At 38.8% G+C, this 27503-nt stretch overlaps 2 protein-coding genes across 2 annotated transcripts in view; both read right to left on the reverse strand.

Annotated features, from left to right (window-relative positions):
• Positions 1–19281, reverse strand: part of LOC107675171 (nuclear pore membrane glycoprotein 210-like) — a 48600-nt gene extending 29319 nt beyond the window's left edge. Inside the window, exons 1-18 of the mRNA XM_016469427.1 lie at positions 18796–19281; positions 16947–17083; positions 15019–15150; positions 13792–13888; positions 13007–13157; positions 12735–12867; positions 11246–11404; positions 10997–11065; positions 10752–10858; positions 10181–10321; positions 9969–10106; positions 9206–9361; positions 8194–8383; positions 4156–4301; positions 3840–4058; positions 2435–2608; positions 2162–2354; positions 1080–1186 (exon numbers count right to left, since the gene is read on the reverse strand). Coding sequence (XP_016324913.1) covers positions 1080–1186; positions 2162–2354; positions 2435–2608; positions 3840–4058; positions 4156–4301; positions 8194–8383; positions 9206–9361; positions 9969–10106; positions 10181–10321; positions 10752–10858; positions 10997–11065; positions 11246–11404; positions 12735–12867; positions 13007–13157; positions 13792–13888; positions 15019–15150; positions 16947–17083; positions 18796–18944 — 2598 coding nt within the window. The 5' untranslated portion in view covers positions 18945–19281. The remainder of the gene's footprint in view (positions 1–1079; positions 1187–2161; positions 2355–2434; positions 2609–3839; positions 4059–4155; positions 4302–8193; positions 8384–9205; positions 9362–9968; positions 10107–10180; positions 10322–10751; positions 10859–10996; positions 11066–11245; positions 11405–12734; positions 12868–13006; positions 13158–13791; positions 13889–15018; positions 15151–16946; positions 17084–18795) is intronic.
• A 1724-nt stretch (positions 19282–21005) lies between these two features.
• On the reverse strand, positions 21006–26765 carry LOC107675166 (tripartite motif-containing protein 35-like). The gene is made up of 6 exons (XM_016469409.1): positions 26146–26765; positions 25709–25804; positions 23683–23913; positions 23574–23596; positions 22583–22701; positions 21006–21700 (listed from the first exon to the last, which is right to left on the reverse strand). The coding sequence occupies exons 1-6, from the start codon at positions 26530–26532 to the stop codon at positions 21165–21167; spliced, it is 1392 nt and encodes a 463-aa protein (XP_016324895.1). The 5' UTR covers positions 26533–26765; the 3' UTR covers positions 21006–21164.
• Positions 26766–27503: the final 738 nt, after the last annotated feature.

Consider the following 27503-nt stretch of genomic DNA (forward strand, 5'->3'; position numbering starts at 1 on the left):
CACTGTTGAACTGATCTAGTGCACTGTTGAACTGATCTTGTTCACAGTTGAACTGATCCAGTGCACCGTTGAACTGATCTAGTGCATCGTTGAGCTGATCTAGTGCACTGGATCAGTTCAACGGTGCACTAGATCAGTTCAACGGTGCACTGGATCAGTTCAACTGTGCACTGGATCAGTTCAACTGTGCACTGGATCAGTTCAACTGTGAACAAGATCAGTTCAACAGTGAACCAGATCAGTTCAGCATCAGTTCAACAGTGAACCAGATCAGTTCAACATCAGTTCAACAGTGAACCAGATCAGTTCAACAGTGAACCAGATCAGTTCAACAGTGAACTAGATCAGTTCAACATCAGTTCAACGGTGCACTGGATCAGTTCAACTGTGCACTAGATCAGTTCAACATCAGTTCAACAGTGCACTAGCTCAGTTCAACAGTGAACTAGATCAGTTCAACATCAGTATAACAGTGCACTAGATCAGTTCAACAGTGCACTAGATCAGTCCAACAGTGCACTAGATCAGTCCAACAGTGCACTAGATCAGTTCAACAGTGCACTAGATCAGTTCAACAGTGAACCAGATCAGTTCAACAGTGAACTAGATCAGTTCAACATCAGTTCAACGGTGCAATTTCAATAGTGAACTAGATCAGCCATGAGTGAACGAATTTGAACACTCAAATACTACTCTATGCTTCAGAGCTGGAGCTGTCGCAGAGACTTTACATTTTAATTATGCATACCTCAATATCATATCAACATAATAAATATTCTTTAGGTTTGCCATGGTTATTCTAATTTTTAAAAAACGGCCAACAACAATAAACACATTAATAAGTGTACACTATTGTTTGTTTTTTAGTATCTTGAACTCAGCTAACTCTAAAATAATATTCGACCAACTCGTTTGCTCATGACTTGTGATGGAATATAACACCTATTCCATTTTACTGCAGACTTGGTCGGGGTTTGAAAATCTATTTCATAAAAAAAAAAAAATTCTGAATTTGAGCCTGCACTAAACTATTGTGTAAACAGGCTGAGCTTTTCATGGGATACTACAGATGAACTCACTCCACTCAGAACGGCTGCTGCCTCTAGATGGGACATTTGATAGCCGACTGCGGTCACAGTGATGGCTGCCACGCCTGATTCACGATGGACAAGAACTGTCTGATGACCTGTGGAAAACATCACATGCATACATATGAGCATTAGGGCTGAGCGGTGTGATGGTATAAGATTGTGTGACAGTAGAAATGTGTGAACTACAATAAATATGCAGTTCAATTTCATTTCCATTTTTAGAGAACTTCAGACACAATGGTCATGTATATATTAGTGCAGCAGGAGTCGCATGAAGAGAGTGAGAGCGCTTCAGGTGTATAGCCTGGTTTATACTCGCAGCATAAAATGTAAATGATGCGAATGCTGACAAGACAATGGCGGAGGATTTGGTTTCCAAGCAAAAAGTAAGTGCCTGTTTGGCGATATTTTGATATTAAAAGACCACTTCTTAAACCAGAAAAGGTGAATATGATGGTTTTCTTTGGCAAAATAATAAATAAATAAATAAACGATGCAAGCACTGTCACCATATACAGTTTAGTTTTGATTTTCATTTTGAAAAGCCTGTTGACTTTTGCTATTTACCTGATGTTACACTACATTGTGTACACGGTGTTTGCTAAACTTTCTGTAATTTATTAGTCAATATATAATACAGCATGTGGTGTGTGCCATGCCTCGTCTTATTCATTTTTGTTAATAAACATTATAAGCTAGTTTGTCATTGTGATGTTGTATTGCTGTGCTTTTCATTTAGAATAATAATGAATCCATCTTTCAAGTATTTGTTTTAGTCAGTGAAAGGTGTGTAAATGTAAGTGCAACAGACAATTATGTTTTCTTGTAAAATGTGACACCAAGATCACAAATTCAAAAGTGAAAGTGAAAGAGCCCAAAGCCCCTGGTGTTACCAGTAATACTGGTTTTGTCACAAGTTTAAAATTTCCTCACTGTGACATCCCTAATTGTGATATATGCTGTTATGCGATATACTGTTAAAAGTAATATGATTTTTTCATACCATCTATTCCTAATACATACTTATATTTCATAATTCTGAATGGTCTGAAGTAATCAGTGTGAGGTACCGTGAAGTTTTTGCTGTTTGTTGTCGTCCTCATGTATGTGTAGCTGCATGGGCATGGTTGGTTCGATACTCGCCAGGGAAACTTTGGAGGACTCCCAGATCACACTCAAAGAGCTGAAGTTATCAAACTTCCTGCCCTGCTGGTCAAAGGCCGCCACATCCAGCTCTGGGTTGTGATAATTGGAAACAGGCACCTACAGAACAAGTACAAACACTCCTGAACTTCCTGTCATAATAAGACTACATCTATATGTCTGAGAGTTTGAGCGCTCACCACTTGTTTGTTCTGCTGCAGCAGAGGGCAGGACACATCCAGCTGAGGGTTCAGGTAGATGGGAGTCAGTGAGAGACATGACGGAGGTGCGCACACAAACTTCACCACAGCCGGCTCCACAGCAGGGAAGGGGTTCGTCACGGTGGGCTGGTTTCCAACCGTCACTGCTAAGACCTGCGAAGCCACAATTATTTGAGTATTTCAAGCATATCAGTCAACATTCCTAGAGGATAGTATTGTAAATTCATTTCATTAAAGTGCCCCTATTATGGATTTTTGAAAATGACCTTTCATGCAGTGTGTAACACAGCTATAAGTGAATGAAAACATCCTGCAAAGTTTTAAATCTGAAAGAGCACCGTGTATAAAGTTATTGTCTCTCAAAAGAAAGAGTCGACTCTGAATCATTGAAACGAGTCATTTTTAAAACGAATACGAAACAAGCTTTTTTTCTCCATGACTAAAACGAGAAGATGACAAGACGACAATAAGGTCAATAAACGATTACAGTGATTATATCAACATGCAATATCGTTGATGATAAAAGACAAGACTAAAATGTATTTAAAAAAATTAAAACTTTACCCAAATCTCTTTTTATTTTAATAAAAAAAAAAAGAAAACAAAATGTTATTGCGGACTGCCGTATGTACAGCTGACTGCTGCTGTACGTGAGCTTTCATGTGTGCGGTTGCCAGATATCAAGAGTTCAAATCCCCAAATCAGAGCTTCTCTGTTAAAAGGATACATTTTCTGCCCGGTGTTTTGCTAAGGAGATTAGCCAAGTCTTTGATATTAATATATATAATAAATAGCTTATCATAAAATCAGTACAATAGGTAAGGTAAAATAAACCATGTATACGAGTTGACAATCTATTGATTTGTGCTGACTGGTTAAAGTGCAATACCTGAAATGCAAAAATAAATTTCTCAAATGGCAACATTATGATTATAATTTTAAGCAAAAATAATTTTTATCAGTTTAACCATTATACAGCATGACGAAAATGTGACTAAGTTTCCATTGACTAGTCATAGTCGACCAAAACTTGACTAAACAAAAACAGGACAAGGTTGACTAAATATGACAATAATAAAAAATTCGACACAGGACTAAGACTACTAATTTAAAGTTGAGTGCATGAAGTGTCCAACATTCCACACGTCATTTCTTCGGTTATTTAAATGCATCATCCAGGTATTATAAGTGCACTTTTTCTTTTTGGAATTTTCAGTGTTATTGTGTGTGTACTTATCTACTCGCACTATTTATACTACAAAACGTCATAGAATAGTGCATAAGTACATGATTTGGGACACACCTTAAGACTAAATGAAAAATGGCTGACAAAATTAACACTAGTGACTAATCCACAGGATATGACACCACAGGCTCCTCTGACCTGTTCTCCCAGAGCTCTGCATGTGGCTCTGACCAAATGTCTGGAGTATGTTCGCGAGGCGGGTCCGTACAGAGACAGCGCAATGCTGCTGTGGTCCTCAGCCGTCAGGTTTCTGAAGAACTTGGAGGGCTCTAGGACCCAGGGCCGGGGGCCTCCTTCAAACGTCATGTCTTTAGAGGAGCCTAACGTCACCACTGCCACAGACACGGGGTCAATCGGCTGTCAAAGAAAACATGCATGGCAATCAAATCACTGCTCGTGATAACAATGCCCACTGATCCTCCAGTTTCAGAGCACAGCGTATTAAAACACTCACCCTGAGAGGGGGGTAGGCAGCAATGGTGATCTTTGCGCTGAGGTGAACATTACTATGGGTGTAGCTAACCAATAGGTTGGTGTAACCAGGGGTCAAGGCCTTAACTCTGACCCCGCTGCAGTGGCCCTGACCTGGGGGAAGTCGACCTGAAGACACACAAATGCTCAAAATACTACAACTATACACAGACTACAAAATGAATTACATGACATTGTTAAATCTGCAAACAAACATTGAAATCAGTCACACTCTGAACACTGAGTTTTTTCCCTCAAGCTATATTCAGCCTGAACAATGAATCTTTCATAATTATACATCGTCCATCACAACAAACATAGTTATCTGACATGTATATTAAACTGCACACTTTGTAAATAACATAACTGCACACTAATAACATATTTGTACATTTATCTAAACAATTACATTTTTCCCTATACCTCTATTTCTGTATATAGTACATTATTTAATGTTTTTATTTTATTTATTTTTTTATTAGTTTTATATTCCATCCCTACTGTGTTATTCTTATGTATGTCTGCACTATGTTTGTACTTTCTTCTGCACTGGAAGCTCCTGTCGTCAAGTCAAATTCCTTGTGTGTGTAAACATACTTGGTAATAAAGCTCTTCTGATTCTGATTCTGAAACCGAGTCCGAACAGCTTGTGTGACATTTGCCATGTTCATATTTCACGATGAATTACGCACTCAGCCTGTCTGTAATTATCAAATGCTACCGATTTCTTAATTCAGAGACGGTCCTGTTATTGGGAGACACCAAGGGCTCTACCATTAAAGAAAGCTTAAAAAAATCTAATTGTGATTTGGTAACACTTTATTTTGATAGTCCACTTTAGACATTCTATTAACAGTAAGTAACTTTGCAACTACATGTCAACTAGGAGTTAGCAGAGTATTAGTAGACTGTCTGCTTAATATCTTCTAACACTTTCTTTGTCAACTTATTCTACTAACCCTAAACCTACCCTAACAGTCTACTCTGAGAGTTAGTAGACATGTAGATGCAAATTAATGAGAATTAGTTGACATGTAGTTACAAAGTTACTTATAGTTAGTAGAATGTCTAAAGTGGACTATCGAAATAAAGTGTAACCTGTGATTTTTCTGGTACAAATCGTAATTGCAAGCATTAAACCATCAGACTTTTATTTTGACAGAAAACCACAGGAAGCCCTTTAAGCTTTAAGCTAAGACAAGCACTTCTCATTACAAGTATGGGAAGATGGTTGACACACGTTGAATTTCCAAATGAACATAAGTGACCCAAATTAGGAGCAGATGCTTTCCATAACAGGGATGCAAACTCATCAGGGGTGAAAAAGGTGACAAAGATGCGCACCCCTAAGATCTAATCTAAATATTTATTTATATATTTATTATATTAATATTTATTAATTGTTTTTTTTACACAACTTGCTTTTGGATTTATTACAAAATGACTATGAAGTATATCCAGAGCAGGAAGTCACAAAGTTTAAAGTATCATGTAATTAAAAAAATAAATAAACAAATAAGCCCAGACACCAACAGCCTAGAAGGGTTAATTATTTAAATACTTAACTATTTAAATACTTAAGTTAATTTTAATGGTATTATAATTAAATAATGCATTAAACAGGGCTGTACAGTGATACATATATGTCGCACGTGCTACAAAAAAACTGGTCTGTGCGATGAATAAATTTACCACTGTAGCACGGGTGCGATACAATTTTGCATGTTCATAACACAGCCGCTTAATAGTGTGAAGTGATTTCGTTGTGCTTGTTTGTGTGTGTGAGATTGATTATACTTGGTAGTCAGGGGTGTGCGATATGACGATTTTTGATCGTGGACTATTAAAATGTCTCCATGATCTGCTTTTGAAGAAATATCGTTGTATCGTGCTACAGTTAACATAAGTGACCCAAATTAGGAGCAGATGCTTTCCATAACAGGGATGCAAACTCATCAGGGGTGAAAAAGGTGACAAAGATGCGCACCCCTAAGATCTAATCTAAATATTTATTTATATATTTATTATATTAATATTTATTAATTGTTTTTTTTACACAACTTGCTTTTGGATTTATTACAAAATGACTATGAAGTATATCCAGAGCAGGAAGTCACAAAGTTTAAAGTATCATGTAATTAAAAAAATAAATAAACAAATAAGCCCAGACACCAACAGCCTAGAAGGGTTAATTATTTAAAAACTTAACTATTTAAATACTTAAATTAAGTTAATTTGAATGGTATTATGATTAAATAATTAATTAAATATTTAGACATTTTTAAGATTTATATCAAAAATTACATTTTTCAAACATTGAAAGGACTCGTCAAAAAGAGTGCTCTAAGTTTTATCTTTACCTGTAGAAGCTGCTAAAGGCAACACAGTCTTGTTGCTGCTGTAGTTTTGTTACTCTGAATTTACTCTGTATCACTTAATGCACAGCTCTGTTTTGACATCGGCTTGTCAGATAGTTTGTTACGTTCATTGGTTTCATAGTTAAACAGATATTGTGATGTATCATTACAGGATTGTCTAGCAATATATCGATTATCGCAGAATCGCTGTGTCATGATATCATCGGTATCGTGAGCTATGTATCGTGTATGTTATCGTGAGGATCCTCTGTTTTGACATCGGCTTTTCAGACAGTTCTTTCTGTCCATTCCATGCACCGATTTTCAAAAACAACCTGTTTAACGCAAAATAGCCTACGTTTCTTCTAATGTTTTTCACTATACGGGCCACAAGAGAAATATTAAGGGAATAATTTAAGACAGTTATATACCGTTATCAGCATATGTTGAAGTAGCTTCATCTCTCGTTGTCTCTGAGAGAATATGCGCCGTTGAGCTGCGTCAGAATTTTGTACTTTCACTTTCTGCATAGTGAATTGACTCACGTTCACCGGCGTGACTCTTGCACACAGATTGCACGTTGCTTGTGTGATATCCATTGGCTCGCCTTCATGGTTTAAAACGTAAATATTTCCAATACTGCGACACAGTACATCGTGTATGCTTTCTTTTCATTTTGTTATAATGGGAAGATCTGCGAATGTGTAGAACTACGTAAACTTGCGAAGCCAGAGCACGCGCGCACACACACACACACAAATAACAAGCAGGACCGTTTGATAGCGGGTGAGTTCGAGCGGGTACAGAATTGAGATGAGAAAGGACCACCCCCTCCCAACCCCCAAATTTAAAAACTCATCGGATCTACACAAATCACACAAATGACCCATTTTGAATTCAAAATGGCGAATTTCGCCGAAAGGTGAAAAGTTTGCATCTCTGCATAAGACGACTATAAGACTTTCGATCATCTTCCGAACACAAATAAACACATTTTCAATGAAATCTGAGAGATTTCTGTCCCTCCATTGACAGTTTACACAAATACCACTTCAAAAATTAATAAAGAGATTGTAAAACTAATCCATATGAATTGTGCTGTTTAGTCTAAATTTTCTGAAGAGACTCAATTGTTTTATGAACAGATTTAATTTAGGCTTTTCACATATTTACATTGATCAGGAAACATAAACAGAAGCTCAACCATACTTGCTTGACTCGTAATAAAAAATCTCATAGGTTGAGCTTCCAATTGCCATAACCAGTGTGTGCGTTGATGAAGGTTTATATCTGAATAAAAGCCTAAATTAAAACTGTTCATAAAGCGATTTGGACCAAACTGCACAACCCATATGGTGTCAAAGTGGTAGTTGTGTAGACTGCCAATGGAGGAACAGAAATCTCTCAGATTTAATTACAAATATCTTCATTTGTGCTCTGAAGAGGAACGAAAGTCTTACGGGTTTGGAATGACATGAAGGTGAGTAAAGGATCACAGAATTGTAATTTTTGGGTGAATGAACCCTTTAATAATTGTCTGTTACTCTCCTAACAGGCTTCCTTCGGTCAGCGCTATTTCGACAGCCCTCCTAACTGTACTTTTGCTCTATGGAAGCTCATCTTCAAAACCTTAAACCCACTTATCTAGCATCAACTCAACTCACCCTCCAGCAGCTGAAAGACGCCGTGACTCTCCATGTCCACCTGCATGTCAAAGTGAGAGCAGTCACTGAGGGTCACTCTCTCTCCGGCCAGCTGACCGAAGATTCGCAGCGGCAGGTCCAGACTCAAGCCCTCGCAGGCCTCCACCACACACGGGCTGAACTCCATCCCCACCGGCTCGATCACATACACCTGCAGCAGCAGCTCACAGCGGGTTAGCTCAACATTTACACTACACTTGCTCGGTCAATCCTGGAATATTCAATCCATAACAGTGATTTCAAACAATCCTCATTCGTGAGCCTGGACCACAAAACCAGTCATAAGGGGTCAGTTTTTGGAAATTGAGATTTATACATCATCTGAAAGCTGAATAAATGTTTGTACACACATTGATGTATGGTTTGTTAGGATAGGGCAATATTTGGAAAATATAAAAAAAAAAAATCTAAATATTGAGAAAATCACCTTTAAAGTTGTCCTTGTCTTTAAAGTTTAACTTTTTAGGTAATAATATCAATGATATGACATATTTCAGATGCGTCCGAAATTACAAAAACATACATATGTGACCCTGGACCACAAAACCAGTCATAAGGGTCAGTTTTTTTAAATTGAGAGTTATGCATCATCTGAAAGCTGAATAAATAAGCTCTCCATTGATGTATGGCTTGTTTTGATATGACAATATTTGGCCGAGATACAACTATTTGAAAATCTGGAATCTGAGGGTGCAAAAAAAATCTAAATATTGAGAAAATCATGACCCATAGAATGTATTTTTGGCTATTGCTTCAAATATACCCATGACTTATGACTAGGGTTGCAAAAAGGTGGAAAATTCCATTCAATTTCGGAAACATTCCAGACATTTTGGAAACTTTCCAGGATGTTTTGGAATATTCCAGGGATTTTTGGAAAGTTTCCGGAAATTTTCCACCCCTTTGCAACCCTACTTATGACTGGTTTTGTGCTCCAGGGTCACACTTGTACGAGCACGATTGCTGGCATCACCTTCATGTCTCCGTAGTGCAGCGGGCTTCTCATGTCATGGGCGTAAATCACACTGACTCCAACATCTCTGACCGTGGTCATCACGCCTCTCACTGTGACTGTGGCGACTGCTGAGTTAGTGGACGACCAGCTGAAGTTGCCACTTCCCCAAGTCGCCTGAAACAGAGGCAACATCACAATAACGTACAGATGCAACCACACACGGAAAAATAAATTCAAACTTTATTTCCTCTCATGTAGGGCCCTGTGATGCGAAAAACGCGGACGGAATCCAGTCATAAAAATGGAATTTACTGTATAACGTGGAAAGACACGGAATTTGCCAAATTTTGGATGAATAAATCAAAAGTAGGTCAATATGCTTAAATCTAATATCTAAATATGGACTAGTGTCTGTGAATATTAAACCAAAAAAAAACAAAAAACTATTTAAATATAAATCCTGCATGTTCTGCGCATCTGCGCATTTTTGTTAAACTTTTAATAAATTGCCATTTTATATTGTAAGTTTCATGACTTTAATTAATTAGACATGCTTTTTGATTAATACAATTTGATCTAACCAGTACAACAGTCTAGAAAAAAAATGGAAAAAACAGAATTCAGAAAAATTTTAACGGACAAAAAGGGAATTTGGAACAAATTAAAACTGTAAAAAAAAAGGGAATTTGGAATTAAAAAATAAATAAAACTGATTTCATAGGGCCCTACTCATGCAATTAGACGTTAATGTCTGATGAAAGCAAGGAACACGGTCAGACACCTTGATGGTGTACTGGTACGCTCCCTCTTTAGGCTGCCATGGGAATGTGAGGATGGCGGGAGCGAGGATGATGGGGTCGTAGATCTCCACATCCTGCTCATTACGCAGAGGAACAGAGAGCGCGTGGACACTTCCTGTCTGAAGACACAAATGAGGTTACAATGAACTACATCAGCGTCAGCTAATGTCTTCAACAGGAGACAAAAACTTACTTGATCAACAACCGCTTCCAGCGTGCCATCAATGATGGTCTGACCACGCTTCAAAGCTTTCACATGGTGATAAGATCCATTAACAGACGAGTCCAGAACCTCAAAGTACTCTGTAGGGAACGTGGTTTCTATACGGATATTCTGTGAAAACAAGAATGCTTAATAATAATAAAAAAACTACCACAAGATGGGAATTTCTTTCCCGCTAAAGGGTTAATGGTTTGACACATTGCATATTTGAATGAAATGTTTATTGAAATATTTTACCCCTTTTATTTCCTACCAATGATAAACTGCACTGTAGGAGCCTTTGAGCTCCTGTATGCTTCTTTATACTGCCAATGGATAGTCAAAAATGATGAGAGAATTTTATTCAATATCTTCATAACGAGGATGGGTAAATGATGACAAAAGTTTCATTTTTGGTGAACTAACCCTTTAATTTAACTAGTGACTAACTTTTCAGATACCTCTCCACTAATAATGAAATGAGAAGAGGATTAATTTAATTCCACAACACTGAAAATAATCCAAACCAGACATTTTAAACATGCATCCAAACTTGACTTACATCAGACAGGTAAATCTTGTGACCTGACTTATCAAACACTTCAATGAAGATCTCATATTTCCTCCCCGTCTCAAGGACCCAGCGATCCTCAGGATGAATCTTGAATGCTAGTTGACAAGACAACAAAATAGCCTTTCATTACACTATTTCAATCAATTACACTCAAAGTGTTATTCGTTTACTCATTACTAAGATGTTGTCAATAATAAGATTACAAATCATGCAAAGCTAGTGAAGAGACAAACCCAAGTATCCAGGCTCCACGACATAGATGGTGCTGTTGGGAAGTCGGGAAGCGCCCTGCATCCCCAGACCTTGACATTCAGAATGAAGGAAACCTCAGAATAAAGTTATCAAAGCGACTGATGCAAATAAACATCCCATGCTACAGAAATAGCCCTCTCTTCATGAAAGACTGCTGTTGTTGAGTGGAATCTCAGAACGTTACTGAAGCTGGGAACTGTCAGTAAGTTCGACGCTGGTGTGAAGGATACTCTTGTGGTCCAGCACGATGTTGGTGTGTCCCTGCTGAAGGGCAAACACGGTCGAGCTGCTCCGGTCCAGGTTTGCCACAGGGGCATCTGGGTTTCCGTGAGGGGCCACCACCCTGTTCTGAAGGAGAAGCTCATACTGATCGCAGGGCATGGACAGCTCTGAAAGAGAGGAGGACACGCTCAGAAACAGACAAAGCATGTCCACTGCAATAAAAGCCAACATGGCCAACCCAAAAAATATGTTTGGGTCCATTCGCTTTTTTCCCCCCGATATTTAAATCAAAACTAGGGCTGCCCCCTAATAGTCGACCAACATTTTATAAGTCGCAGAAAAACATAAATAAATAAAAATCCACATTGGCGAAGTCACGCAGATCGCTAACGGCTGGTCTATGTGGCAATACATCGGACAGGACATCCAAACGCTCGCCTATCATTCATCGACCTCAAATATGACTTATCATCTGAAATATGTAAGTATTAGCAACTTTACATGGCCGCTCAATCTGATGTTAACTAGAGAAATGTGTGCTGTTCAAGTGTCTGTGTGGAAGCTAAACAGTAGCTCACTGCAGGACAGATGGAGGTGCCGCTGCGCTCACTTGCTCTTAAAATACGCCGTCATTTTTGATCATATAGATAAGAGTAATACATGTTTCGAGTCTGTAAAGACTTTACGTTTATTTGTGTGCACTCACAATAACAACAAAACATTGTGCTTTTGTAAAATAATGAAAGCAAACAGGATGCTCTTTCTGCCGTCTCGGTCTCTGTGAACTTGAGAGCGAAACTCTGTGGATACTTGCCTTATTACAGACATTCAAAATATATTTATATAAAAGCTAATATTCTCAGATTATGTAATCCGTATGAAACATGCATACAGGCGCAGCAGTACTGCGGAGATGACGAGTCCGTGTCGCAGACTTCATCTCTTAAACCAAAAACAAAGACAGCACTAGTTTATCAAATTATTAAAATGTAATTGCAGTCTCCTTATTGTTTTTCACGGACACATTCATGATCATTACTTTTGCCGGTGCGCTGTGGCAAGCCTTATGCGTGTACTTGAGCGTTTATTAGGCTATGTAGGCAATTAAAGGCTCATTATTATGATTGAAATGGTTTATTAATAAATGTGCGATTAGTCGACTAATGCTTCAAATGACACTACTACTAGCTGACCAGACAAATCCTTAGTCGAGGACAGCCCTAATTAAAACAATATCAAATGTTTTGATAATCTAGAGCAAGGGTGTCCAATCCAGCTCCTGAAGGGCCACACTCCTACAGTGTTTAAATGGCACTAGGTCAATAGAGCAGCTTTCATTTAAATCAGTTTAGACCCTTTTATTCATTTTATTTTGAACATTTATTTTTTTATTTATTTTTAGCAATGGATTACAGCCTGTTTAGTTCATTAATTTTGGCTAATAATATAAAACACACAGCAATAAAATTATTTATTGCTGAATGAATGCAAGTTCACCTGTAATCTTTCCTTGCCGAATTTTCTGGACTTTGTATTGGATGGAGGTGCCAGCAAGCAGATAAACATCATATGCAGGACTCAGAAGGATGTTTTCCAGAATCAGCAATCTGACTTCAGCAGCACCAACATCCTGAAAAACAGTTAGAAGAGTCGACCAAAAGAAAAACATCTTCAACAGAACTTACACTAACATATTCATATCTATGCTATAATATGGACAAAAATCTATTCGTATGACGTGTAAAAGCAATCACAAAAGTGACACACACCTTGTAGATTGCTTCTTGTATTTTGGCTTTGAGTTTGGCATGGCCGGTTTTGATTCCTGAAACTAGGATGATATCTCCCTGATGTCCCACTCGCTCCATCTCAGAAATATACGCAGGAGGAGTGTAGGCCGACTCTGCAAACCTCAGCACCCTGCAGACAGACAGCTCAACATTACACCAGCATTCACGCTTGTTACAACAGAGAATAGGCATAGCAGATGCCACATAAAACTAAAAACAAGGACGTGAAGGACAGCTGGACTGTCTAATTTTCAGGGGAGGTTTTGTCACCAGGAATGGTTTTCGGAAAAGATAGTTCACCCCAAAATCTGAATTCATCATTTACTCACCCTCATGTCTTTCCAAACCCGCATGACTTCCTTTCTACCATTAATAAAAAGATGATATTTTGAAAAATCTTGTTTTGGACTCCGCTGAATTCCATTTTGTGGACAAAACGGTTGAAACATTCTTCAAAATATCTCCTTTTGTGTTCTACAAAACAAAGTCTTAGAACTTTGGAATCAAACGAGGAAGATTAAATGACAGAATTTGTATTTTTGGGTGAACTACCCCTTTTAAACCTGGTGTCTAGCCCAGCTAAATGATACAAACCCTTTGGCATTTACACTGAAATCCAGATTAATTTCATCTCCATAGGATGAAAAAAATAACGTGTTTATGAATATTCAATTGTAAATAGTCAATCATGAGGAAACTGGAAAAAAGCAGGATCATCAAAGCAAAAGCCTCATTTGGTCATCATTTGACAGGTGTGCTCTTACCGCAGGGTGTTGTAGGAGTCGGGGAAGCCTGCCATCTCAGCATCCTTCACAACAGTCCACTCAAACAGCAGACTGGCGAGAGTACTGAAGGTGTTTCCTGAAGACAGGGAGCAATACTTTACCCAGACGGCACATGAACGACATGACACAATCCTTCATCACTGTCAGAGTTATCCAGGAAGCCTAAATCAGTTTCATGTGTGCAGCGTGCAAGCAGAGATAACAACGATGCACGTGGTAAGTGTTATAATGCTTAATGGCAAACACTGTGTTCCTTTAAAGAAAAAAGATTTGAATAAGATTTAGTTTCCAGATCTAATTAAATTCCACGTTTTTAGAAATACGCTCTTGTGCTAATTTTTTCAACGTTAATCACTTGTGCTAATGTTCTAATGGTTTAAGTTTAATCATTATAAAATAATCATGTGAGTGTACACACCTTAATATATATAAATATATAATTTTTTTATTTTTGATGTAAAAATATATAAATTTAAATATCATTCAAAATTAAAATTCAGTATTTTGGGCACCACAGCATATGACATTATTCAACCTCAACAAACCCAGTTTTGTCATTAAAAAGAAAATGATCCGATACTTTAAGTAATGCATTGTCCATGACAGAGAGTATATAAATAATAAAATATTATTCCAAACAATGTATTTTGTGTATTGTTTTCAAATAATGTTTTTTTCCAATTATTATTGAAAAAATCCTGCCCAAAAAACTACATCAAAATGAATTTTAATTTAACGCATGCTAATGCATAAAATTTAGAATTTGCATAGAATTTGTTTACATGTATTTTTAAATAAATAAAAACACCACAAAAAAACACAGATCTTAAATGGCATGTTAATTTGTAATCAACTTGTTTATATCATTAGCATTTAGTTGGATGAATACAAACGATAACTAGATGCTTGAATTTAAGGTTTGATCTGAGGAAAGAACTTTTGAAGAATGCAACACCATTCATCAGATAAAGCCACTGCTGAGCATGAATACAACGCACAGGTGAACTGAACAGAAGCATTCACTTTCTGATATGCTCTCACATTCTCCATTTCATTTGAAAATAAAACAGATACGGTATAACACAACAAAATTATTTCCTTACTGATGTAAAGTCACAATGACGTTATAGATCAAAGTACTGTTTTTGGTCAGTGGCGATACAAGCTAAACCCCAATGAAAGTGAGCGGATCTAAACGTGCATCACCCTCTGAATCCAGCGCATGGATCTTCAGCTCCAGCGGCGAATCCTCCAGATGAAGCTCTCGCGTGGTGGACTCGATCTGGATCTCGCTGATCACATCCACGATAGCGTCACAGCGCAGCACCTGTCCGGTCACTGACACACACACAGGACAATCATCAGATGAGACGATGAACAACAACTGCTGATAATACAGCCAAACGACAACAGGAAAACAAACACCACTCTTCACTACAAACTGATATCAGTTCATTTCCAATCAGAGCACCCTGATTCTGTTCACCCAAAACATGCCTTAGATTAAAAACTAGAGCCCGACCGATATGGGTTTTTTGGGACCGATACGATACCGATATTTGGGAGTAAAAAAAAGGCCGATATCGATATATCGGCCGATATTCTTTGTGTATTATAGTATAGTACCAGTCAAAAGTTTGGACACTTTCCCATTCGTGTGTCCAAACATTTGACTGGTACTATATATAGAATACAGTATATACAAACATATTATAAAACGGAGAGTTCCGGAGCCGCGTTCGAAGCTGTTGTAAATTACTCTACAAATACTGTATTAATATCATTACACTTTATTTGCTCTGTTTTGTTTTGTGAAACCTAACTTCGTATATGGAATAACCGTTTTATAAAAGCAATAAGCCCCGTGAAGCCATGAGTTTACAGTGAACTCGTGCCTAACAATGCCCCTTAGCCGTTATAAATTCACTGTAAACCACGGCTTCACGGGGCTTATTGCTTTATTTTCCATCTCACTGCAGATCAAGCTGATGCAGATTTCACCGTTTACTGAACTTAAAGAAAAGACTGCCATTTACTCTCTACTGTAACACAAAAGGTGATTTCTTTACATCACGGTCTTCTCAATACAATGAAAGTGAATGAAGGCTGGAGCTGTCAAGCTCAAATGACAAAAGAGCACCATTAAAGTGGTCTGTACAACTATATTTCAAGTGTTGTGAGGAACAGACAGAAATTCATGTTATTATTCATGAAAGTTTGTTAGCAGCTTTTTGGCGTTCGAGTTAAGTTGTGAACAGATTGTTGTTTTGAGTTGAGGTGGATCCAGCTCACAAAACCAGCCAGAATGAGGAGCAGTGGAATTAAATGAAAAACCACATGAAGTTATATAATATATTTTAGATGGCTTGTAATATAGCACACAGGTCATTCAGACTATTTTTATACATTAATGGTACTAATGCACATCTTCACTGTAAATTCATAGAAAAGAACAACTCTTTAGATTCTCTTTTTGTGTTCCTAGAAAGTCATACAGGTGTGAAACAACACAAGAGATGACCATTTTTAGGGCCAGATTTACTAAACAGGGCAAATTAGCATTAGAGCGCAATTCCGATGGGAGGGAAAATTCTGCGGGTGATTTACTGACAATGCACACATTGAAAGAACACAGACGCAGTCAGATCATTTCCATCATGACCAGCGTAATCTACCAAGAGCAGCGCAAATTACCGCCTGCTTTAAGACATGCTTTTTGGGGGGCATTACATAACGCTGCAAATACCAGTGAACTGACGAGCGCAAATCAAAATCTTCATTTAAATACTCTCCTCCCATAAATGTACCGATCGAAAGGAAAACTCCTACAAATGCATATTCAATAAGGTGAGTCCCAAAAATAACTTTTCATCGCTAATTTCTCCCACCGCGTGTCTTTAGTAAATCATCACGGTAGTTTTGAGGGTTTGCGCTGATGCAAACTGATAGTAAATCTGGGTCTAATTTTGGGTAAACGAAAGCGTCTCTTTGAGTGTGGGGTAATAATGCCAACAACTGATATCAGAGTGCATATGACAAACTGCCTTTGCAGTTATCAATAAGAAGAAGATTACAAGCGAGCATCGAATGATAAAGCTACACCAGCAGTAAGAGGAGGCATCAGCGGCACTCACGGATGTCCTCGGCAAGTATGATGCTGGTGAGTCTGGACGGCTGAGTGGAGCGTGCCTGCAGAACCGCTTTATGAGAGCACTGACACTCATCCACATCCACTGCCTCTATACTGGCCACCTCCGGCCTGTTAGACGACCTGCGGAGACAACGCACTTCACCTACTAGCAGTGCTGCGAAGGGTGCTTTGGAAATGTAACTGGTTACCCTATTTCAGTTACTTGAATAAAGTAACGTAACTGATTACATTTGATGACTTTACTAAATTCCTAACAAATGCTTTCAACTGTTAATCACAACATAAAAACATTTAAAGCAGGTAACCTTACAGTAGACTTTTGAAAGACTTCCTCACTTGAATTAAGATCATAAAACATTTAATTCTAAAGCACAGCCACCACAAAATCAGACTTTAGCACCTCTTTTTACTTTGAGATCATTCTGAGGTTAAATACGGATCATAAGATCTAGTTTAATAGCTTTGATACAGTTTTCGAAATAAATTATTTGCATAGATATGACAAGAAACACTGGCATCTAACAATGCCCTTAATCTTAGAAAATAAAGCATCTACATAAACCCAAATAGGAAATAAAACTGTTATCAAATAAGCATGTGTCCTAAACTCCTGAAACACTGGTGTCTCATATTTTAAAGCAATTTGGGAAAGAAATCAAATCATATCTGTATGCGTGTGAAAATGTTCAGATGTAACCCCTTCGTAATTGTTAACATTTTCATAAGTAACTGTAATTACACATTTTGTCTCAGTAACTGTAACTGATTACAGTAACATTTATTTTGTAGTTATGTTATGTAATTCCGTTACATGTAACTAGTAACTCCCCAACACAGTTTCCTATTGGTTTACAGTGCTCTGTGAAGTGACCTTGGGTTTTAGAAAGGCATGCAGCTCGACAGGATGTTACTGGGTTAAATATGCAATCAGGGCACACCAGTTGTACTTTCCTTGGAAACTTGCAAGCACAGTGAAACTTATGAACTGGTATTAATAATGACCTATATTAAAAAATGAACTGATGTGAATAAAGAGTGGGTGATGCAGCTGAGCAAAAATGGGTACAATAAAGTTGAAATGAAATGCAACTCTTGTAGTTTGATCAATAAAATAAATGTTCTAATCTACAAAGCATGCATTTACAAGACATTTAAAAAGTGGATCCCACTTTATATTAGGTGGCCTTAACTACTTACAACAAAAAATAAGTGCAATGTACTTATTGTGTTCATATATTGTGTTGCAAAACACTTCTGCTGCTGATGAGGTGGGATACGGGTGAGGTTAGGGACAGGTTTGGTGGTCTGGGTAGGTTTAAGGGTGGGTTAAGGTGTAGGAATGGGTCAACAGTAAAATTATAAATGTAATTACAGAAATTCATTACAGATGTAATCACATGCAGGTGTTTTTTACAATGTAAAAACATGTATGTACACAATAAGTGCATTGTATTAAATGATCAATTTAAATGTAAGTACTAGTTAAGGCCACCTAATATAAAGTGGGACCAAAAAGTGAGATCTGAAGTGCTACTGCGGACCAAACACCACAGCCTTCCTCATAACAGCACCACGTGCTTCAGCTTTCTGCATTCATCTTTACAGTTTTATTGCTACTTTATCAAAAATTCATAAGGTATCCACCATGTTCCTTTCGCTACTGTAGTTTGTGGTACTGTACTTTCTCATTTGACCTGTCACGGACAACATGTTTGATATTACAAAGCATCGTATTAACCAGGCAAGGTATATAAGGTGTGCTTTATTACATTCTGAATGTAGCAGTATTTTTTAATAACTCTGTAAGTATATGCTATATTCAGTGCACTTACCATCGATAACATCCTTCAGTTGCTTCCAGTGTAAAATTAACCTTCGTGCTTCTGGCAAGAGGTAATAAAACTTTAGGTATATTGAGTTTGGCCGCGTCTGTCAAACTGCAGATGAAGGTCAGAATAGCGAGCGCACGAGCGTTCACCATCTTCACTAAGATATGTCAAGTTAAGGTTATGAGATAATTTGCGAGGGTTTCTCCAGTAGCTTCATGCAGAAACTCAAGCTCCGGCCACATCCCTCAAAGCAAGCACTGAGCAGAAGTGTCAGATATGAGCAGTGTATCAGACTACAGCAGCACGCGCTGTGACCGGGAAGAGTGCTTTCATTGTTGCATCTTCATAAATTCAGCGCTTCAGATATTTAAACAAGAACAGGAACCGAGGATATTGAAAATGTAAGTCCGAAAAACAGGCAAAAACTTTAAGCTGAGCATGCAAAAAAAATTATATTTTCTGAACACACATAGTCGCATGGAAATATCCGCCGTGGGTTACTATTATTGAAGCGCCGTAATGCATGCTGGGACATGATCTCCGTCGTTGTGAAAAGAGTGACGAGTTTCCTTTTGTGTTGACACAGTGTTGGCTATAAAAAATCATTCACAAAATATAGACGTATTTTGAATGAATGAATGAGAGTTTCGGTCCCAGAATCAAATCACTGAGGGTGCTTCTAAAATTAGTGAGGCTGCTCTTCTAGAGTTTTTCTCAGTCGCTTCGGTAACTCTACATTTCTCAGATCAACTACTTGTTCAACCTCCACATTATCTAGTCACTTGTTGGCATCATGAACAAATTGCAAATGTTTTGGTACATTCATGCTCTTGATTATGTAAACCAACATTGATTGTGATTATGTAAACACTAGGCCAGGGCTAATTAAACATTAATGCCTTGGATTTTATGCGAGCAGCTATTGGTAGCCAGTGCAAATCGATAAACAGAGGTGTGACGTGCATTCTTTTCGGCTCGTTAAAAATTAATCCTGCTGCCGCGTTCTGGATTAATTGTAGAGGTTTGATAGAACTGGCTGGAAGACCTGCCAAGAGAGCATTGCAAGAGCTTGAACAAGGTGTTGTGAAGCATGTTCAGAAAGAAAGGACCTGATCGAGACATACTGAGACACATGTATACATATAGTCTCTTATAATCAATATCCCACATATAGTAGCCTAATGTGTAAATTTGTAAATTTTAGTGGTCACTGGGCCTCTACTCAGACAAGCAGACCCTTGTGGCCCTTTCAGCACTTCAGTTCAGAATCACATAATATGCATATGAACCATTTACAGCTAGAAAACCACATCAATGTTTTCATCTCTTGTGCTCAATTAACTTGTTCTTAAGGGACTACTTATTTCAGAATGAAATTAAACCGTTGGTTCATGTGCATTCAAGGTCATGGGGTTTCATGGGTTTGTTTCCCAGAGAATGCATGAAAGGATAAAATGTATATGTGACCCTGGAGCACAAAAGCAGTCTTAAGTCGCTGAGGTATATTTGTAGCAATAGCCAAAAATACACTGTATGGGTCAAAATTATCAATTTTTCTTTTTTGTCAAAAATCATAAGGATATTAAGTAAAGATCATGTTCCATGAAGATAGTTTGTCAAATTTCCTACTGTAAAAATATATTAGTAGCCTTTATTAGTAATATGCATTGCTAAGAACTTCATTTGGACAACTTTAAAGGTGATTTTCTCAGTATTTAGATTTTTTTGCACCCTCAGATTCCAGATTTTCAAATAGTTGTATCTCAGCCAAATATTGTCCTCTCCTAACAAACCATACATCAATGGAAAGCTTATTTATTCAGCAGATGTATAACAAAAATTGACCCTTATGACTGATGGTTTCGTGGTACAGGGTCACATAGAGCATATACCTTGAAATGCAATGCAAGTTGTCTTGGATAAAAACGGCTACCAAATGCGTAAGTAAAAACCTTTATTTCAGACAATGTCTATGTAAGCAAGAATTACAAAGTGGAAGTACTAACCACAGTACTAACATGATCCATCCACAGTTAATTTATTTGTAAAATAATTACTTTATACCCCATAATATGCACATATTCATGCAGAATGGCAACAAAATTGTAGCGTTTTGTTCTTTTTTTTAGAGTGAATTAGATGACAGCTCACTAGAAAAGAGAGCTCAACATCAATGTAAATCAAGAGAAACTAGTTTTTGAATTTAACATTTTTCAATGATTAAAATTGTACAACAGTCAGATACTTTTTGTTTTGAAGAGGTAAAAAAAAATTGCCTGTGTTGCGTAATGTATATCTAACCTATCTAAAATACAAAGGCAATACAACTCACTCCTCAAAGTTCACTTGAACACCTTCATCTACAAGCAGCTTCAGATAGAGCTGATTTTCACTTTAACTGGTACGATCCTCAGCGGGGACGTTTCACAAATACTCTGAAAGAATGGAAAGAGTGTCTCTCTAAAGGTGGTCTTGAATGTACGCAGTGGTGTGTTAGTTACAGGGTCAGAGAACGACACATTTCCACTGTCCCAGTCCAGATGAACTCTCATGCGCCGGAGCTTGTCTTTAACGGGAAAGCGAGCGGCGGGTTGTTCAGGAGACTGCGACAAGTACTCTTTCCCCGTGTACTGCACGTACCAGACACCTTCTTTGAAGAAAGCATCTCCTTTCCTTTGGTACGAGGCTGCGATTATTCCCACAGTCCAAGCTGAATTGTTCCCCACCTCCACGTCCCAGCAGTGTGTTCCTGATTTAAAGCCCTCCGAACCCAAAACACAGCGAAAGAAGTCGAATCTCTCTGGATTATCAGGAAGCGGTCGCCTGGTCTTGTTGTATGTCAGACTGGTCAGATCATCAGACAGGACGAGTTGTGGACTTGCAGTGTTTGGGTCCAGAACCACTGGAGCTGATGAGAGGAAACAATCAGCAGCTGCTCTTATTCAGATATTAACAGAAGACTCTTTCAAGAGTAGAGCCATAAAAAATACTTAATAATAATACTAATTAAATGAACTATACTGTTGAGATGTTATCAGAACTAGTATGATCCTCACTTACTACAACACCCTCAAATAATCTGCTTTTGTTTCTATGTTTTGTGGGAATCTCCACTATTCACAGCACAGATTTTGGTTCCACTTTATATTAAGTGGTTTTAAATACTATGTTACATGAAAAAATAAGTACAATGTAATTCAAATTATTGTGTTCAAATTGTTTTGCAAAACACGGTAACACTTTATTTTAAGGTGTCCTTTGTAGGGATTTCTAGTACATGAACGGACACTGCTATGCTCCTATCAGCCATCAGGAGGTTTGCATCCCAGCACATGACTCCAATATTCTGTTAAATGTATGAACCATTATAATTACAATTAATTATGCATAATTATATGCAAGTAACTCTAAGCCAAACCCTAACCCTAACCATATAGTAAATACATGTAGTTAATTAATATTACGCAGTGCTTAAATGTATAATTACACTGTAACAAGGACATCTTAAAATAAAGTGTAACCCAAAACACTTCTGCTGCTGTTGAGGTGGGATACGGGTGAGGTTAGGGACAGGTTTGGTGGTCTGGGTAGATTTAAGGGTGGGTTAAGGTGTAAGGGTAAGGGTCAACAGTATAATTATACATTTATTTATAGAAATTAGTTACAGATGTAATCACATGCAGGTAATTTAAAAAATATAAGTACATTGTAAAAACGTATGTATACACAATAGGTGCATTGTATCAAATGATTAATTTAAATGCAAGTACATAGTAGTTTAGTGACTCACTGTTTTGGACAATGTCTTGCATCTTCTTCCAGACTCTGAATGCCAGATTGCCCAAGTAATTCGGTACATCAATCAAAGCTCCACAGCACCTCTCTGGATCGGGCTGAGTGCCACGGGCTCTGGAATAACATGCGGGTGTCAGTACAGCAGTGAGTTTGGGCTCAAAATGGCCTCAGAATGCCATAACCAAAAACCCCTCTGGAGAACTTCTAGCTTCCTTTTAAAAAGGACAATTCTCTGAATGGAAGCCATAAGTTCCTGCAAAAACTCTCCAGACTCTCAGTGGTTCCTCAACCCTGTTGAAAAAAACAGCATATGCTGGTTAGGTATGTTTTGAAACATGGCAGCTGGTTTGAACTGGTTTAAGCTAGTCGTGCTGGACCTCAGCTCAGGACCAGCTTAAACTAGCCCAGGACCAGCTGAGGACCAGCTCAAAGCAGCTCAGGACCAGCTTAAACCAGCTCAGGACCAGATAAAACCAGCTTAAAACAGTTTAGGAACAGCTGAGGACCAGCTCAAACCAGGTCAGGACCGGCTAAGGACCAGCTTAAACCAGCTCAGGACCAGCTTATAACCAGCTCAGGATCAGCTCATAACCAGCTTATAACCAGCTCAGGACCTGCTTATAACCAACTCAGGATCAGCTCATAACCAGCTTATAACCAGCTCAGGTCCAGCTCATAACCAGCTTATAACCAGCTCAGGACCTGCTTATAACCAGCTCAGGACCATCTTAAACCAGCTCAAACCAGCTGCCATGCTTCAAAACAACTATAACCAACATATGCTGGGGGTTTTTTCAACAGGGAAGTAACCCCATAATAAGATAAGTTTTGAGGCACTTGAAATATAGTTCTTTGAGTACACAATAGGATATTTGAGACACCCTGAGAAGGTCCCTAGAGGTTCTCCAAAGGGTTCTTCAGAACTAACAGGGTGCTTTTTGTCTGCCATACAGTGTGGAGAGGAGAGACAGGGGCAGCTTGCTTACCTTTCCTTTGTGACATTAAAGTTCTGGGGAAAAAACAGTGTGGAAAGCACATTATTATCTCAATAAGTGTATGAATGAATGAGTCTCTCATACAGAGGGTGATTATCACCTTCAGAAACGAGATGTCATTGGCTTTCATTCTTTCCTCGATGTCTTTGATGGTGTGTGAAAGAGCTGAGATGTGTCTGTTCATCTCCTCCAGCTTCTCCTTCATCATCTGATTCTTCTTCTCCACTTCCTTTCTCAGTGCAGAGATCGTAGCTTGTTCTTCATCACTGAGAAACTGATGAAGCTTCTCAAACTCGTGTTGAACCTGACGCTCTGTGTGCTCAGCTTGAGTCTGAAATCACATCAAATTCGGTTCAATCAGCTCTGCATTAACACACAACAGATGACAGCATTTCCATGATATGCAAGTCAGCATTTAAATATATATATACTGTATATATATATATATATATATGTATACTTATTTTTCACTAGGGAGTGAAGTGTGCGAAAAGAAGTGTGCTTCACTGTATTGAATGTGCACTTAAAGGAACACTCCACTATTTTTGAAAATAGGCTCATTTTCCAACTCCCCTAGAGTTAAACAGTTGAGTTTTACCGTTTTCGAATCCATTCAGCCGATCTCCGGGTCTGGCAGTAGCACTTTTAGCTGTAGCTTAGCATAGATCATTAAATCTGATTAGACCATTAGCATCTTGCTCAAAAATGACCAAAGAGTTTCTATATTTTTCCTATTTAAAACTTGACTCTTCTGTAGTTACATCGTGTACCAAGACCGACGGAAAATGAAAAGTTGCGATTTTCTAGGCCGATATGGCTAGGAGCAAAACACACACAAAACACGGAACAGAGTCTGACATTACTCCCCATCGGGGGGAGGGGGGGCACCCTGGAGACTGGTGCCGGACTGGGACATGGGGAATGCCTCCAGGGCGGATCAGGCAGTCCAGGGTGCCATGGCGGCACAGGGAGCTCAGGGGCCATGGCGGAGCAGGCAGTCCAGGGTGCCATGGCGGAACAGGGAGCTCGGGGAGCCATGGCAGAGCAGGCAGCTCGGGGAGCCACGGCGGAGCAGGGAACTCAGAAGGCCATGGCTGGACGGCCTCCGTGGCCTTGGCCTCGCCACTCGTTCCAGCCACTATGGACCGACCCATACTACCCCCCCCCCAAAAAAAATCCTTGGGGAGAATATCGTCTTTAGAGCCCTCCCTGGGCTTGACTTGGGAACAGGAGCCCTCCGTGGGCTAAACTTGGGAACAGGAGCCCACCGTGGGCTAAATTCGGGGGCTGGAGCCGACACTGGAGCGAGCTCTGGGCCTGGAGCCGACTGACTGAGGAACCGCCGGCGGGCTTGACAGCAGAGATTCCGGCGGGCTTGAGCGAGCGGCGGCCCTTGAACTTGACTTTGGAGCGGCTGGAGGGCTGGTTCTGGCTCGGGCCCGGACACTCCCCAGACACCGGAAGATCCCTTCCCTCCAGCATAGTACCTTGGTGTCTGGGAGGTCCATGGGGCGATGGTAGTTGGCCCCGAGCCAGAACAGAGAATTGATGGTGGTGTCATCCAATGCCATCGCCGCGGCGAGCCCGCAAAATTCCCAGGCGTACTCGAAGAAGGGGAGATCTCGGCGGGCTAAGGCAGAGAACCGAGCGGCTATTTCCATCGCCGCGGGGAGAAATAAACGGGAAACAAAAAACTTTAAAAAAAACGGAAAACAAACAAGGGGAGAGGAGGCGAGAATACATTGGTCAGGTATTCTGTCACGATTCACTACGGTGCGGGAGCGCAGAGCGAGGAACGAGGAGACCAGGACTACATCAACATAGAAGATTTTAATGTCTTTAAGGGAACCAGGAAAAACACACGTAGCAGGAGAGGTTGACACATTCACAGACATTCAATACCTGACGCTGGAGACAAGGAAACACAGGGCTTAAGTACAGGGGAACTAATGGAACACACCTGGGAACAAATGATCATAATGACAGGAATGGGAAGCACCAAATAAGGGCAAAAGGAAACAGGAAGCAAAACACGGAACAGAGTCTGACAACTTTTAGGACTATGTTTCTTAAAACACTTAAGTACACTTTTGTATTAATGCCAATCTTAAAAAAAGAATCTTTACCTTTATGTGTTGAGCAGTTTTATTGTACTCTCCTCTAATCTCTTCCCTGTATTTAAGTTTTTCTCGTAAGGACTTCAGTGCTGTTTTAAGCTCCTCCTAGAATTTAAAAGATGGTTGAATTCTTCACAAATATGTGAAAATTAGTGGACTGTGAGGATATCTGAACATGTGATATACTCTTAAAAATAAAGGCGAAAGAAGGTTCTCCAGATTATAAAAAGGTAAGAAAGAGATGGTTCTTTAAAGAACCTTTGACTGAATGGTTCTTTGTGGAACCAAAAATGGTTCTTCTATGGCATCGCTGCGAATAACCTTTTAAGCACCTTTATTTTGAGTGTAGAGGCAATAGTGTTACTCAGTGAGAGAAATGGTGAAACCATTAGTGAATATTATTTATTGCTCCTTTCATATATGAAAAGAAGAAAATGTAGTCCTACCTTGTAAGATGGAACAACTTCATCGATAGGCTGAAATGTGTGATTAGCGTGTTTCCGTGAATCTCTGCACACTACGCACACAGGCTCTTTGTCCTTCAGACAGAAGAGCTTGAGTTTCTCTCTGTGAGAAATGCAGACGTCCTCAGACGAGCTCTCTCTTCTGTCCCTCAGGAACGACTCGCACAAGTTTTTCAAAGCAAGGTTATACGGTGGTTCCTGTTTTGAGGATCTTCTCCTGCAGACGGGACACTCCTGAGTGTTTTTGGTTTTCCAGAACTCTTGAAGACACGCTTTACAGACACTGTGACTACAGGACAGAAGCACAGGAGCCTTGAAGATTTCATAGCACACGGGACAGGACAGTTCCTCCACAGAGAGTGAATCCATTTCGGCTGTTTATAACGAGTTCAGACGCCCAACTGTACTTTCACTTTCTGAATGCTGGCTTCAAAAATATAAGAGAGAGAGATCAAAGCTCTGCAGAGAAAGCTCTGTTCTGAGTCCTTGGAGAAATACACTTTCTTATGAATGCTTTTTTGAAGTTTTTCCTCTTCATTTCCGCATGCTCTTGTCCAGGATTTGAGAAAACACTCGTTAGTGTGACATTATAAGACGGTCACTTCCTGGTACGTGTTCTCTGATGTACAGCTCAGGTGTGATTTATTACCATTTATGTCTCATTTTACTGCTATATTTAATCTTCTTGTTAAGGAAACCTGATGCAATGAATAAACAACTGAGACAGAAACACACACGCAATTCACACATTAAAGTAAATGATAAATAATATGATATATTTTATACCAAGTTAGGATTTCCACATAATTTGAGACTGTTGCCAAAACCTGTCCTCCACATTTATTTTTTAATTACATTTTTTGCACAGACACAAACCTTTGTTAAAGTCTTGATTACCAAAAAGCTTTTTTAACATTTTCAACATAACTGTCCAATCATTATTGGAAAGTTATAGTTTACTGAATATATGTTGTTATTAACTTTGGGAACTTGTAATAAATTGTGACCCTGGAGCACAAAACTCTTCAAAAAGTCTTAAGTCGCTGGGGTATATTTGTAGCAATAGCCAACAATACATTGTATGGGTCAAAATTATCCATTTTTCTTTTATGCCAGAAATTATTAGGATATTAAGTAAAGATCATGTTCCATTAAGATATTTTGTAAATCTCCTACCATAAATATATCAAAACTTAATTTTTGATTAGTAATATGCATTACTAAGAACTTCATTTGAACAACTTTAAAGGCAATTTTCTCAATATTTAGATTTTTTTGCACCCTCAGATTCCAGATTTTCAAATAGTTGTATCTCGGCCAAATATTGTCCTATCCTAACA

Source organism: Sinocyclocheilus anshuiensis, unplaced genomic scaffold (assembly GCF_001515605.1).
Source record: "Sinocyclocheilus anshuiensis isolate Anshui unplaced genomic scaffold, SAMN03320099.WGS_v1.1 scaffold1556, whole genome shotgun sequence".
Taxonomy (NCBI): domain Eukaryota; kingdom Metazoa; phylum Chordata; class Actinopteri; order Cypriniformes; family Cyprinidae; genus Sinocyclocheilus; species Sinocyclocheilus anshuiensis.